The 12,019-nt window shown below is 42.9% G+C and overlaps 1 protein-coding gene and 1 non-coding gene across 2 annotated transcripts in view; one reads left to right on the top strand and one right to left on the bottom strand.

Annotated features, from left to right (window-relative positions):
- Bloc1s5 (biogenesis of lysosomal organelles complex 1 subunit 5) overlaps positions 1 to 11,124 on the bottom strand; it is a 37,252-nt gene extending 26,128 nt beyond the window's left edge. Inside the window, exons 1-2 of the mRNA XM_028763208.1 lie at positions 11,013 to 11,124; positions 6,900 to 6,982 (exon numbers count right to left, since the gene is read on the bottom strand). Of these exons, the coding sequence (XP_028619041.1) occupies positions 6,900 to 6,982; positions 11,013 to 11,124 (195 nt within the window). The remainder of the gene's footprint in view (positions 1 to 6,899; positions 6,983 to 11,012) is intronic.
- On the top strand, positions 3,363 to 3,467 carry LOC114617691. Its single transcript, XR_003710841.1, has one exon. It is a non-coding gene; the product is annotated as a U6 spliceosomal RNA (small nuclear RNA).
- Positions 11,125 to 12,019: the final 895 nt, after the last annotated feature.

The raw sequence follows: 12,019 nt of genomic DNA, 5'->3' as shown, positions 1-12,019 counted from the left end.
CCTCTATTATTATTGTTGTTGTTGCTATTGTGAGAAAGGGTCATATAGTCCAGGATAGCCTTGAGTTTGCTGTACCGCTGAGAACTGCCTTGATCCTCCTCCTCTACCTCTGACTGCTGAGATTATATCAACATCATGCAGTCCTGGAGATCAGACACACGCTAGGCAAGCACTCTACTGACGTTAGTATCTCTCTAGCTCTGGCAAGTGATTAGTAGTCCTACCCACTAGTGATATAAACTACCTTACATAATGAAGAGGACTGCAGAGTGACTTGCCTTTTACACAGCTGAGTCTCTTCATGGAGCCCTTCTGCCTGAGAAGCGCTTGTTGTTAAGCTGAAGTGCTCATTAAACACTGCATCTTATTTCTAGGTTAAAAACTGTTGGAGCAATGCCTAGCAGCAATAACATAATGACATGTAACCTCCCACAAAACTACATATACTTTAACTCCTTAATTCAAGTTGAAATGAATAAAAAGTGTAACATACTTAAAACAATGCCTAGCCATAAGCACTTACACTGTTAGTAACTATTGTTACTGTTATATAACTTTCGTCCTAGAGATGTAACCTGATGGCATTAGGGAAAAGGGCCGACAACTAAATCCAGCCTTCAGTCTCAATACTAATCAACCTTATGGGATGAAAGGTCTGGATGCTATGAAATTCCAGATGGTGCTGCCTTGAACGAGGTCTCCCTTGACCAGTTCATCTCACGTTTGAATGTGTTTATCTTGTCTCCTAAGACCAAGTTTCACTAGATTCCACACTGGTCTTGAACTTCCTTCCACATTCTGGGATTACAGAGTGTACCACCATGCCCACTACCTGACAGCCATATCCATGAAGGCAATTCCTTCTGATTCCTGTGTTATAGCATTTCTGCCACACCTGGAGGGCCTCTCTCTGCTCAAATGTCACTCTTCTATGGCAATCTCCTGTGGAGCGCCACAGGAAACTGTTCCTTGAGTACTGTACTCTTGGGACTCTACTCAGAAGCAGGGAAGCTCTTGATTTGCGTGTATTTCTTGGACACATTCTGAATTTACAGTTGAAGCTTTCTAGCTGTCAGGGTTATCTGTCACTTACTTTCCCATGTGTAGCATGACAGACAGACAGACAGACAGACAGACAGACAGACAACTTCTGCATCATTCTTATTCCATGTTACCAACACTTGGACCGTGTCTGGAGTAATCAGATGCCTCTAACAGAGGCTGGCTGCTGCTTCCTGTTGGCCCTCTCTTTTACCAAACAAAGTGGAGACATAATGACTGAGGCTCCATAGCCACTTTTAAGTGTAAGGGCTATGTGCCAAGGAGACAGGCTGGAAGCAGCTGACATCATAGAGTCACCATGCCAGCCCTGGACTTTCCAGATCTGTCCCAGGACTATGCAAGAAAAACAAGCCCATTTTGAAGCCATGTATCTGTTACTCGTAACTAAACCCATTCCCACTGAGACGCCTGGGTGTTTGGCAAGTATTCAGCAGAGCACTGAAGGAGGTATGCCATGCACATTCTAATACAATAACACGGATTACCTACCCTCTCTTCTCTATCAGAGACCATGGTGTCTCATCTACAGCTAGGACCACAGTGACTTAAAGGACAATGTCTCTCCCCAGGAAACTGCCACACTGCCTTTCACAGTGCTGGGGTGGGAACGTGCCCTAACAGAGGCTGCACACAATGCCAAGCTTTGCCTGTCATGATCACTGGAGTACAGGGAGAAACTGTAAAGTTAGAAGAAAGGCTGCCAACTGTTCTTAAACACCAAAGAAGACAGAACCTGTCACAGTATGCCCGTGCTTGAGGAATTCTGAGAAACGCTGCCACCGTGTGGTACTTAGTTCCTCTTTTGTAGAGAAAAATTTACAAAAAAAAAAAAAGATCTGGAGCTTCTGGTCAGCTTTTCCTAAGGTGAACCCTGCCTGAGCAGCAGAGACAGAGACAGGCCCTGCTCGTCTCTCCTCAGTGAGATGGATCCCTGGGAGCAGGGCATGCTTCTTACAGTCTGTGTGAGCTCTATAGACAGTGCTAGACTCTCAAGTCTCTGGACTGCATTCCATCTTTCTTTACTTTTTCTTTTTTGTTTGTTTGTTGGTTTTTAGATTTAGTTTTAAGTCACAAGCATGAGAATATTTGCCTGTATGTTGTTAGCATTTGTGCCACATGCATGCCTGGTTCCCACATAGACTAGGAGAGAGAACTGGGCCCCTGGAACTGGAGTTACAGACAGCTGTGAGCCACCTCACAACTTGTGAATTTGGGTCCTCTGAAAGAGCAGTTTAGACCTTTTAACAGCTATGTCACCCCTCCAGGCCCCAGCCTTCTCCTTCTGATTTGTGGAATAGCGAGCAGGGATGGGGCAGATGCCGACACTCAGAAAAACTTCTGTGCTGTACTATGTAAGCCATTGAGAGAAGAAACACGGAAGGTCAGTGTGTGAAAAGAACAGACTGAGCACTTGTCAGAAAGAGCAAATCAAAGGCCAAGATTCGATTTCTGGGTCCTTAAAAGAAGATGCTTAAGTGAGAAGTTCCTCAAGATATGACTTATTTCTTGGGATGGGGGAGGGGCTGCCATGTTTGTGTATCTGTTTTATTTGGCATATAATTTTATTTCCTAACATGTGACTTATACAAATTCTCAACATATTTGTTTAACTCTCTATATGGTTCCATCTGTCATGGCCAATGTGGAAAACTTATTCTTTAGTAAATTTTTCTTTTTCAAAGTATTTTACACTTACTCTTTGTGCACACATACATGTACAAGTTAGAGAACAACTTATAAGAAGCAGGTCTCTTATACCTTGTGGGTTTGTGGGTTCTGGGTATCAAACTGCCTTGGTAAACATTTTGCCAAGAGAATGCTTATACAACCTGGTCATGGTGGCACATACTTTTAATCTCAGCATTGATGAGACAGAGGCAGGAGAATCTCTGTGAGATTCAGGCCAGCTTGACCTACAGAGTAGGGTATACAGAGAGTCCTCAAAGAAAACAGAGGGGAGAAGGGGAGAGAAGAAGGGTAGGTGTGGAGAATATGCTTATAACATTTGTCTAGGCAATCCTTATTTTATTTAGGGTTATTAAAAAGTGACCCCAGGGGCTGGGTGGTGGCTCAGCTATTAGGAACACTCATAGCTACTGCAAAACACCCAGGTTCTGTTCTCAGCAGCTTTGTGGTTGTTCACAATCATTCCTGACTCCAGTTCTAAGACTCTGGCACCCTCTTCTGATGTCTGCAACACCAGGCATGCACACAGACCATACGCATACACCAAGGCAAATCCTCATCCACATAAAGGTAAAATAAATAAATCTAAGATAAAGAGACTGGACTGAGCCCAGTGCTCACATCGGCAGCAGTACACTAGAGTCAAAATGACACAGAGAAGATCAGCACAGAGCCTGTCCAGGGATGATACACAAATCTGTGAAGCCTCCTGAGTTGTTCAGTCCATGCTGAAGGGGGACAAAAGCTGAATCGAAATCCACTTAAATTATTGTTAAAAAAAAAAAAAAAAAAAAAAAGAAGAAGAGTTACAAAATTAGTACGTGTATTTGCTGTACTTACTATCATCTTTCAAAAACATAAACATTTTTATCAAGACCCACAGAAAAACAATTTTAAAATGAAGTCTCATTAAACCTTCACAAAAACCTTCATTTTGCAGTCTATATTACTGTTGTCGGTTTTAGTGCTAAGGAAACTGAGCCTTGCAGAGCAAACAGTCAGAGCTAGTAAGAGGGGGTCAGGGCTTGACCCCAAGCATGGACGGCAGAGCGCTATGCTCTCTCTACTCTTTTTGTCTTCTTGAAAAGACCTTGGAGGCCTTAAACCTCCTCTTTGATATATGTCCACTGTCCCATGAAAACTATCTTACATTCCAGTCAAAAGAGGGGCTGACTTCAATTGAACACAGAATAATAAAAACATAGATGTAAATTTCTTTTCAGGAGTTAGTTTCATTTGTATAATGTATTTACAGAAACCATCTCCATTATTCCTGAGGATACCAGCAAAAGCGTGCCAGGGGCTCTGAATTTTAGGGATGACTCAGCTGCTAATGAACTAGTTCACTCATTTCCATGCCTTGACCCAATCTTTATGGAGTAAGAACTTGGGTTACAAAAGCCATCTTAATTTCAAATTTCTACAGTTAGTTCAATTATGTCCTTTGAAGTAGATTTGTAAGTATTGTCTTAATAGCAAAACTAACACAAAGGATGACCTCTGAGAAAGGTCATTCACTGTCTTAAAAACCTAGGTTTTAAGATTCTTACCTCAGCCAGACACTGTTGCAGGTGTTTTGGATGCAAAGAGAATACCATAGGTCTGAAGTCAAAACTCTAGTGATGAAGGCCAGCAAGGTGAATGACAAGAACATAGCCAGGTTGGCCAGAAGCCTAAATGGCTTCCTAGGTCTGCACCCCTGGGGCACACAGACCCACCAGTTAACTCAACCTTATTGAGCTACTGTGAAGTAGTTATGGATGCATTAAGGTCTCCAACTAGGTGACTGTAGGGTGGTTATCTGTGGAGGCCTGACTTGTAAAGTGTGTCCTGAACAGAGATGGAGCTCTTCTTGCCAGAGATTTAGAGCATAAGAGGAATCCCAAGTGAGGGAGACTCTCCTTCCTATTCCAGCTCTGAAGGTAGAAGAACGTGTGTAACATGGACTACAGTTCTCTTCTGGAAGCTGAAAATGGCCTCCAGAGAAGAGTTGAATGGTACTACAGATGTGTGGGTTTGGAAGAGGTCCTGAGCCACAGGGCAGAATGCAGCATGAATTCTGAACTCTGGCTTCCTGAGACGCTGAGCTAAGGTCTTGGACACCCCATGTGCAGATTTCTGACATACAGAACTTGAATAAATGGGCCGTGCTGTATGCTACTGAAGGTGTGGTCATCTGTGACATGGTATTAGGAAAGAAGTGAGGTTGCACAGAGTATCACAGAGAGCAACATGACAGAATGCTTTGGAGGCTGCTTTGCAGGAAAGGTCAGTGGTGATAATTCAACCTGCAATCCAAACAGAAGAGTGAAGCATTCAAAAAATAGAAAGAAGGGACATTTTAGAAAGATAGAATTACTGATGTGAGGATACCTGAGACTGTTCAAGAAAGGGTAAGAAAGTGTGGCTGCAGTACTGTGGGGTCCAGAGCTATGCAGCAGGGTGTGGCCACCCGGGGGCTCTCAAGTATGGCCGAGGAGATGGATTTCTGCAGGTGGGTAGAGGAGCTGTGTGGATGAGGATCCAGCAAGGACTGGACGAGCTAGCCAGTGTGTGAAAATGGTCTGCAGAAATAAGGCCAAGCACAGGGTGACTGGGTAGAGTCTACTGACTACAGGTGTCTAGAGAGAGGGCTGATGAAGGGCTGGAAACAGGCAGGGCCACTCATAAAAAGATTTAAAAAGTAGTTTGGGAGGTACCTTGATGACCATGTAGTTGCTGGAATGAAGGGGAAAAAACATGCAACTCCATAGTTAAGAAAAACTAAATCAGTCAAGGTGGCTAATGGTGATCCCAGTAAACTAAAGGGCAACATGTCTGCTGCTCAAGTTTTATTCTGCTTGCTGCTGAGAAAGCACACCATCCAAGACAGCTTAGGGAAGAAAGGCTTTGTTTGGCTTCTACTTCCAGGTCATAGTACATCACTGAGGAACAACAGGGCAGGAAGCTGGAGTGGAAACAGAAGAGTGCTACTTGCTCACCTGCAACCTCATGACTACCTAGCTTTCTGTACAGCGCAGAACCACCAGCTCAGGGGACGTGTTGCCCAAAGTCAAGGCTATGAATAAGGAGTCAAGACAATCCCCATCAGCATGCCTAGAGGGCAATCTAATCTGGACAATCCTTCCGTTGAAACTCATCTCAGGTGACTTTCAGCTGTATCAAGCTGACAGGTAAAGCCAACGAGAATGTCAGCTTAAACCTTCTTTGTACACACATAAAGAGAAGAACAGAAAAGAGAGGTCCCTGTCAGCTTTGCATATTTTTTTTTCAAATAGCTCTGTAAGCTGTGAACTATCAAAGAGGACACACATTATATATAAATGGCAAAGGCAGGTAAAGTGCACTATGACTGGGACTGAAGGATGACAGACCAGCTAAAGAAGGAGAGAAGAAAGGGACACCAATGACCCCCAACACCACGGTCTACCTTTTTCTTAGTCTGTTCAGAATTCCATTCCAAGGTCACATCCACAAGTCCTGGTGTCTCCACTGACTACATGGAGAAAATCTGAGTGGGCTGTGGAATAAATAACTTAAGAGACAGTGAAGAGCAGTCACACATCACCAAGGCCACAAAGCTGAAGACAGATGAGAAGGATGCTGCTAACTAGAAGTCAAAGGAAAGTTTGAGGGTGCCAAGGGTCCTATTATAGTTGTCCAGAAAAAGGACACATGCACGCACTCACACACACACAGAGACACACACACATACACACAACACTTCACCACTACCAATGACAACAGCAACCATTTCTCTGTCTCCTTATGAATCCCTTAAGGTAGAGAAACATCCTGTTTGTTTGTTTGTTTGTTTGTTTTTCGAGACAGGGTTTCTCTGTTCCAGGCCTTGGCTGGCCTCGAACTCAGAAATCGCCTGCCTCTGCCTCCCAAGTGCTGGGATTAAAGGCATGTGCCACCACTGCCCAGCTGAGAAACATCTCTTATTTGAGGTGTATCTATTATCTTTATTAGGTTTAATTAGGTCTTGCATTTAACAAGTACTTTTTATCTTCTCATAATTTTTGCTACATATATTTGGAAGACATAAAATAAAGTCAGGCTTTAGACCTCAGGAATTACCCTTCTGTGTATTAGGTCATTAACAATTGGGGTAATGCTTTTTAACAAAGTAAGTTTTAGATACTTACTTCAAATTCTTTTACAAAGTAACGGATTTCACCTTGGGTAACTGGTCTGTGATCCAGCAGCCTTGAATGGATTTCTCCAAGATCTAGAAAGATAAAGTAGAATCAAAGATTAATTCACTTTCAGTGGTGCAATCTCTGGCCTGTTTTACTCTTCTCCTCCTCTACGAACAGGAAGATAGGTTAAACTCCAGTTCAGACCATGGATCAGGAGGGAATATCCTCCACTTTCAGTGTGTGTTAGTTGGTAGAACTACTTTTGAGAGCCATCTAACTATATCTAACAGAGCTGAAGATATACATTTATGTGGAAATATATAACATAGAAAAATAAACTCACACAATGAACATGACATCTATAAATATTTGCTGAGGCATATGTGTACTACCAAAATAATAATTTTAAAAGGTAACATTCTAAACAGTCACACAATGAAATATGGTGAGAGGAAATTTAAAAAGCACAGACCAGACTGACACCTATTAACATAGATAAATCTCACAATTACAATGTTTAATAAAAGGAAGCTTCAGAAGAAATAAATCCATTGGCATAATCTCTAAAGATATGCAAAATGGTAATTCCTCTGGTACACACCAAATCAGAATGGAGGGTAATATAGAGAGGGAGCTGAAAGTTCAGTAGAGAAAGGTACATGGTGGGGCTTTTGAAGCACCGGGGATTGACCTTGGTTGGGGCTTTGCACATTCTAGGTTGGTTTCTCTAGTGAGCCTGTTAGAGATTTATCTGTGAAGGTAGGTGGTAAGTGCTGGTGTTAAGTATCTTTACTTTATACTAAATCTGAAAAAGCCACAGGTATGAAGGAATTCTGAATTTTAACCCACTGGGTGAATGATTCTATTCATTCTTCTTAGCAACAATTAGTTTAAGATATAAACCTCAAAACAGCTAGAGAAATTAAATGCCCAAATAAAAACATGTATGACTTATATTCATATGTGTGTGTGTGTGTGTGTGTGTGTGTGTGTGTAATTTTTTAAATGGATCAGATTCTAATTCTGTTTTTATAAGTTTTACTAAGATATATCATATTAATATGCTAAAAAGAAAACAATATAAAAAGAAGGACAATTTCTGTTTAAATCTCTCAGTAGGTTATTACCTACATCATTTCTGTAAGAAGCTACTTGGAGTTTTCTTTCATAAAGAAAGTTCTATTGAGAAATACGGTATGTGCTGGGCAGTGGTGGCGCATGCCTTTAATCCCAGCACTTGTTTTTTTGTTTTTTGTTTTGTTTTTCGAGACAGGGTAATCCCAGCACTTGGGAGGCAGAGGCAGGCAGATTTCTGAGTTCGAGAGGCTAGCCTGGTCTACAGAGTGAGTTCCAGGACAGCCAGGGCTACACAGAGAAACCCTGTCTCGAGAAAAAAAAAAAACAAACAAACAAACAAGAAGAGAGAGAGAGAAATATGGTATGCAACAGAGTGTGCAGAGTTCACTATTCAGATCCTGGATCTAGTATACTAGGAGTCAGGACTGCCTGAGTGAGACCAAGTGTGTGTAGGACTTTATGGACCTTGTACAAACTCTACATTCAAGAGCACAACTGACGAAGAGTACATATCTAGGTCAGCTCCAAACGTCTATCTGAGTGAGGTCTTCTGTTCCAACTGAGCTGCAGTTTTGTAAACACACCATGCTGCCTCAGGCATCCTGATGCAGCCCCTCCAGCTGCCACAGACTGATCCCTATACCTCAGCTATCCATTTCAGCTAATGTCTGGTTTCTTCTACAACACCGGAGCCATTCTTCCCCAACACTGGCTTTCCTTCTCACAGGCCTCTTGAGCAGGTTTCTCAGCAGCCCACATGCTGTGTTCCTGAAGTGCCAGAGGGGTCTACTTCTACTGTATCATGTCCCACAAGGTCCCCTAATCACCTCTTCCCCGGTGAGTATCTCCTAGGGCAAGCTGTTTGTGATATTTACACAGCACCCATGAGTTACCGTCTCTTTCCACATGACTGAGAAGCAGTTAAGGTTTGTCGGCTTGGAGACATCTGCTTCTGCAGCCTGGTGATAAAAAGCCCACTTAACACTCCGCAGAAAATTCAGTTCTACACAGAAGTAGATTATCAGTCACTTCTAAAACTGCAACTGAGGGAAACTATGGGGGAACATATCGTGAAATACACATTAGCACAGAAGTTACATTATGCAGAAACATTATAACAAGTCCACTGTAATAATTCAGAGTTTGTAAGAGTCTGAATATTAAATATAAATTCTGCTAGCTTAATCATGTATATGTAAAATATAGACTTCTATAGATATCCAACTCTAGCCAGGCTATATACATTCTTTTACTGTTTGGTATACAAAAAAATGGTACTAATATATATAATCCTTTGATCTCTACTTGTTTGTAACTTAATGTGAAAGCTAGACAAATATCTCCTTACAAAATCACAGAGAAGTGCTTTGATGGAAGATCCATGGGATTACAGGATGAGGCCAAACAGAATTGCAACTTTCTCAGTTCCTACTAAAGGGAAGGTTGTATGTTTGAATCCTGAGAGTGAAAGTGAGAACCAGACTCAAAACAAAAAACAGAAAAGGGAGTTGGTGATGTAGCTAGACAAGGTGTGGTACTTGTCTAGCATATGGGAGGCCTTGGCTTGATCTCCAGTGCTGGGGGAGGCGGGAGTAACAACAAAATAGTACTATTCAAAATGCAAAACTTCTGCCTCAAAAGACACAATCAACAGAGTGATAGGCAACCAGGAAAATGGGGAAAAAATGCCTGCAAACTCCTGCTCAAGGGTACTGAGGATATAGACAGAACAGCAATGATGGTATGGTATAGTGGCCAGCATAGCTGTCTTCCAAGAATATATCAAGAACTGTAACTCAATAACAGAATCAACTTACACAAGAAAAGGGCTTAAATGGACATTAAATGACTACCTAAAAAAATAGGTTGTCAGTAAGTACATAAGGAAACACTCACCACCAAATATTACAGGAAATATGAATCAAAACAGGGAGCATCATCTCACACCCCGAAGAACGACTAGTACCAAAGACAGAAAATAACAAGTGTTGGCAACGATGAGTGAATAGAAAATGGTGTAGCAAATACAGGACATGTCAATTCCTCAGAAAGTTTAAAGAAACATCATATGACCCAGAAACCCACTTTTGGAGATATATTCCCAAGAACCGAACACAGGGCCTCAAAAAGGTATCTGTATTCATATTCACAGCAGCATTATTTCCAAGAGTGGAGCTATCTAAGTCCTCAGAGGCCCTGGACCAGTCACATTCACAGATAGATCAGTTTGGTCAGAGAGGTGGTATGAAGAGTTATGGTTTAATACGTACAAAGTTTCACAAGATGAAAAACATTTGCGGATGGAGTGACAGTAGTCCAACAATAGCCATAAAACGACTAATCTTCACTAAGATTGCACAGAGAAAGGATTCTGAGTCTTAACACACACACAATACTACTTGCTCCCAAATTAAACGTAAGAGACAGTGTGAAACACAGTTTAAACAGTCATAGCCAGCTCAGCTGGGGCTGCCCACAGATCCGGGGAATATTAAAATGGAAACCTCGCCTACATAAGACACCACTCTCCAGGCAGTGTAGCGGAAAGTTGGTGGGATAGACGAGATTAGCAGGGAGTTAAGGGAAGCAGTGGAAACTGCAATTGTTGGCTTCTTCGCGGGAAACAGGACTTCTAAGGTTTAGGAATTTAACCTAGTTAGTTGTTACTGTAATAGTTTAGGTCGAAATCTTCTAAGGCTCAAAGGGGACAGGTCAGACCGGTACACTGTATGGTACTGAGCGCTGTGTTTCAGGACGTTTTCCCAAGTGTCCTTTCTTCCTGGCATGACCCAGGCGCAGAGGACAGAAAACGAGAGGGTGAAGGACCGAAGTCACCCTACTATGGGACTGTGTGGGGCTCAAACTAGTTCCCATTCTCCACTCGTGCGCCTTTCGACCACTGTGGGTCGTGCGAGCTGGGACCTCTCGGCTTGAGGCAGGCCAGGCAGCTGAGGACGGCGGGAGAGTCGGGGAGCACCGGGAGGGGCGGTCCCCAGCACGCTCCCCCACCCCGCACGGAGGACCACGCCCTCCACTCCGTACCCTTGATAATGAGGTGCGCCGCACCCGGAGTCCCCAGCGAATCCCGCTTCTTGCCGCCGCCGCCCTGGGCGGCCTCGCACGCTACAGGGGTCTCTGTCCCTCCGCCACTCATCCCGACCAGTTCCGCCCACCCGCAGCGTCCACGGCGCAGGCGCGAACCCGGAGGCTCTTCAGGGAGACACAGGCTCGCGGGTGTTGCGTCATCACAGGGCGTCAGAGACGTTGGGTTCCGGAAAAGCACTCTGAGCGTAGCGGGTGCGGCCGTGCCGGATTAGGACAAATGATCTCAGTTCCCGAGTTGCTTGAAAGTTAAAAGTTTCTCGGTTATTCCATCCTACGCCTGCAGGAACTAACTCACTGTGTTTGGAGCAGAAGAATAACATTAGTAGTAGTATATACATAGTTTATACATTGTTACTGGGGTCTCTGTCCCTCCACCACTATTTTATAAAGCATTTTGCCATGAATTGTCACATTAGAGTCATCATAGCAACGTCAAGTGACAGATCGTGATTTTTAAAATACTAAGCAACATGATTAGAGGTTAAGTAAGTTTTTTGTTTTGTTCGCGTTTTGTTGTTGTTTGGTTGGTTTGGATGTTTTGTTTTTGAGATGGTCTCCCTAAATTAGACTCCATATACATCCTGGGCTGTCCTGAACTGAGAATCCTCCTGCTTCAGCCTCCTGCTACCTGGAATTACAGCCCTATGCCCCCGTGCTTTATTTTCATCAGGTCACTTGTGATCATACTTAGAAAAAGATATCTGCTGAAGACTCTCTATTTACAAAATTTCAACCATCGTTATACTGTTATATGGATTAAAAATACAATTATGAAAAGAATTGATTGCTTGAATTGATGGAAAATTAAGGAACAAGCCCCCAGTTGCTACACACCTACATAATGTTCATTTTCTCAACAAATGTTCATGTTTCACGAAGAGCAATGTACAGCCTCCCAACGGCTTTTACCTCCTGTTCATCCAGGGGTTCTTTCTAAGGACTCA

Source organism: Grammomys surdaster, unplaced genomic scaffold (genome assembly GCF_004785775.1).
Source record: "Grammomys surdaster isolate TR1022 unplaced genomic scaffold, NIH_TR_1.0 137, whole genome shotgun sequence".
NCBI classification, from domain to species: Eukaryota; Metazoa; Chordata; class Mammalia; order Rodentia; family Muridae; genus Grammomys; species Grammomys surdaster.
This window is presented reverse-complemented; position numbering and strand designations above follow the sequence as displayed.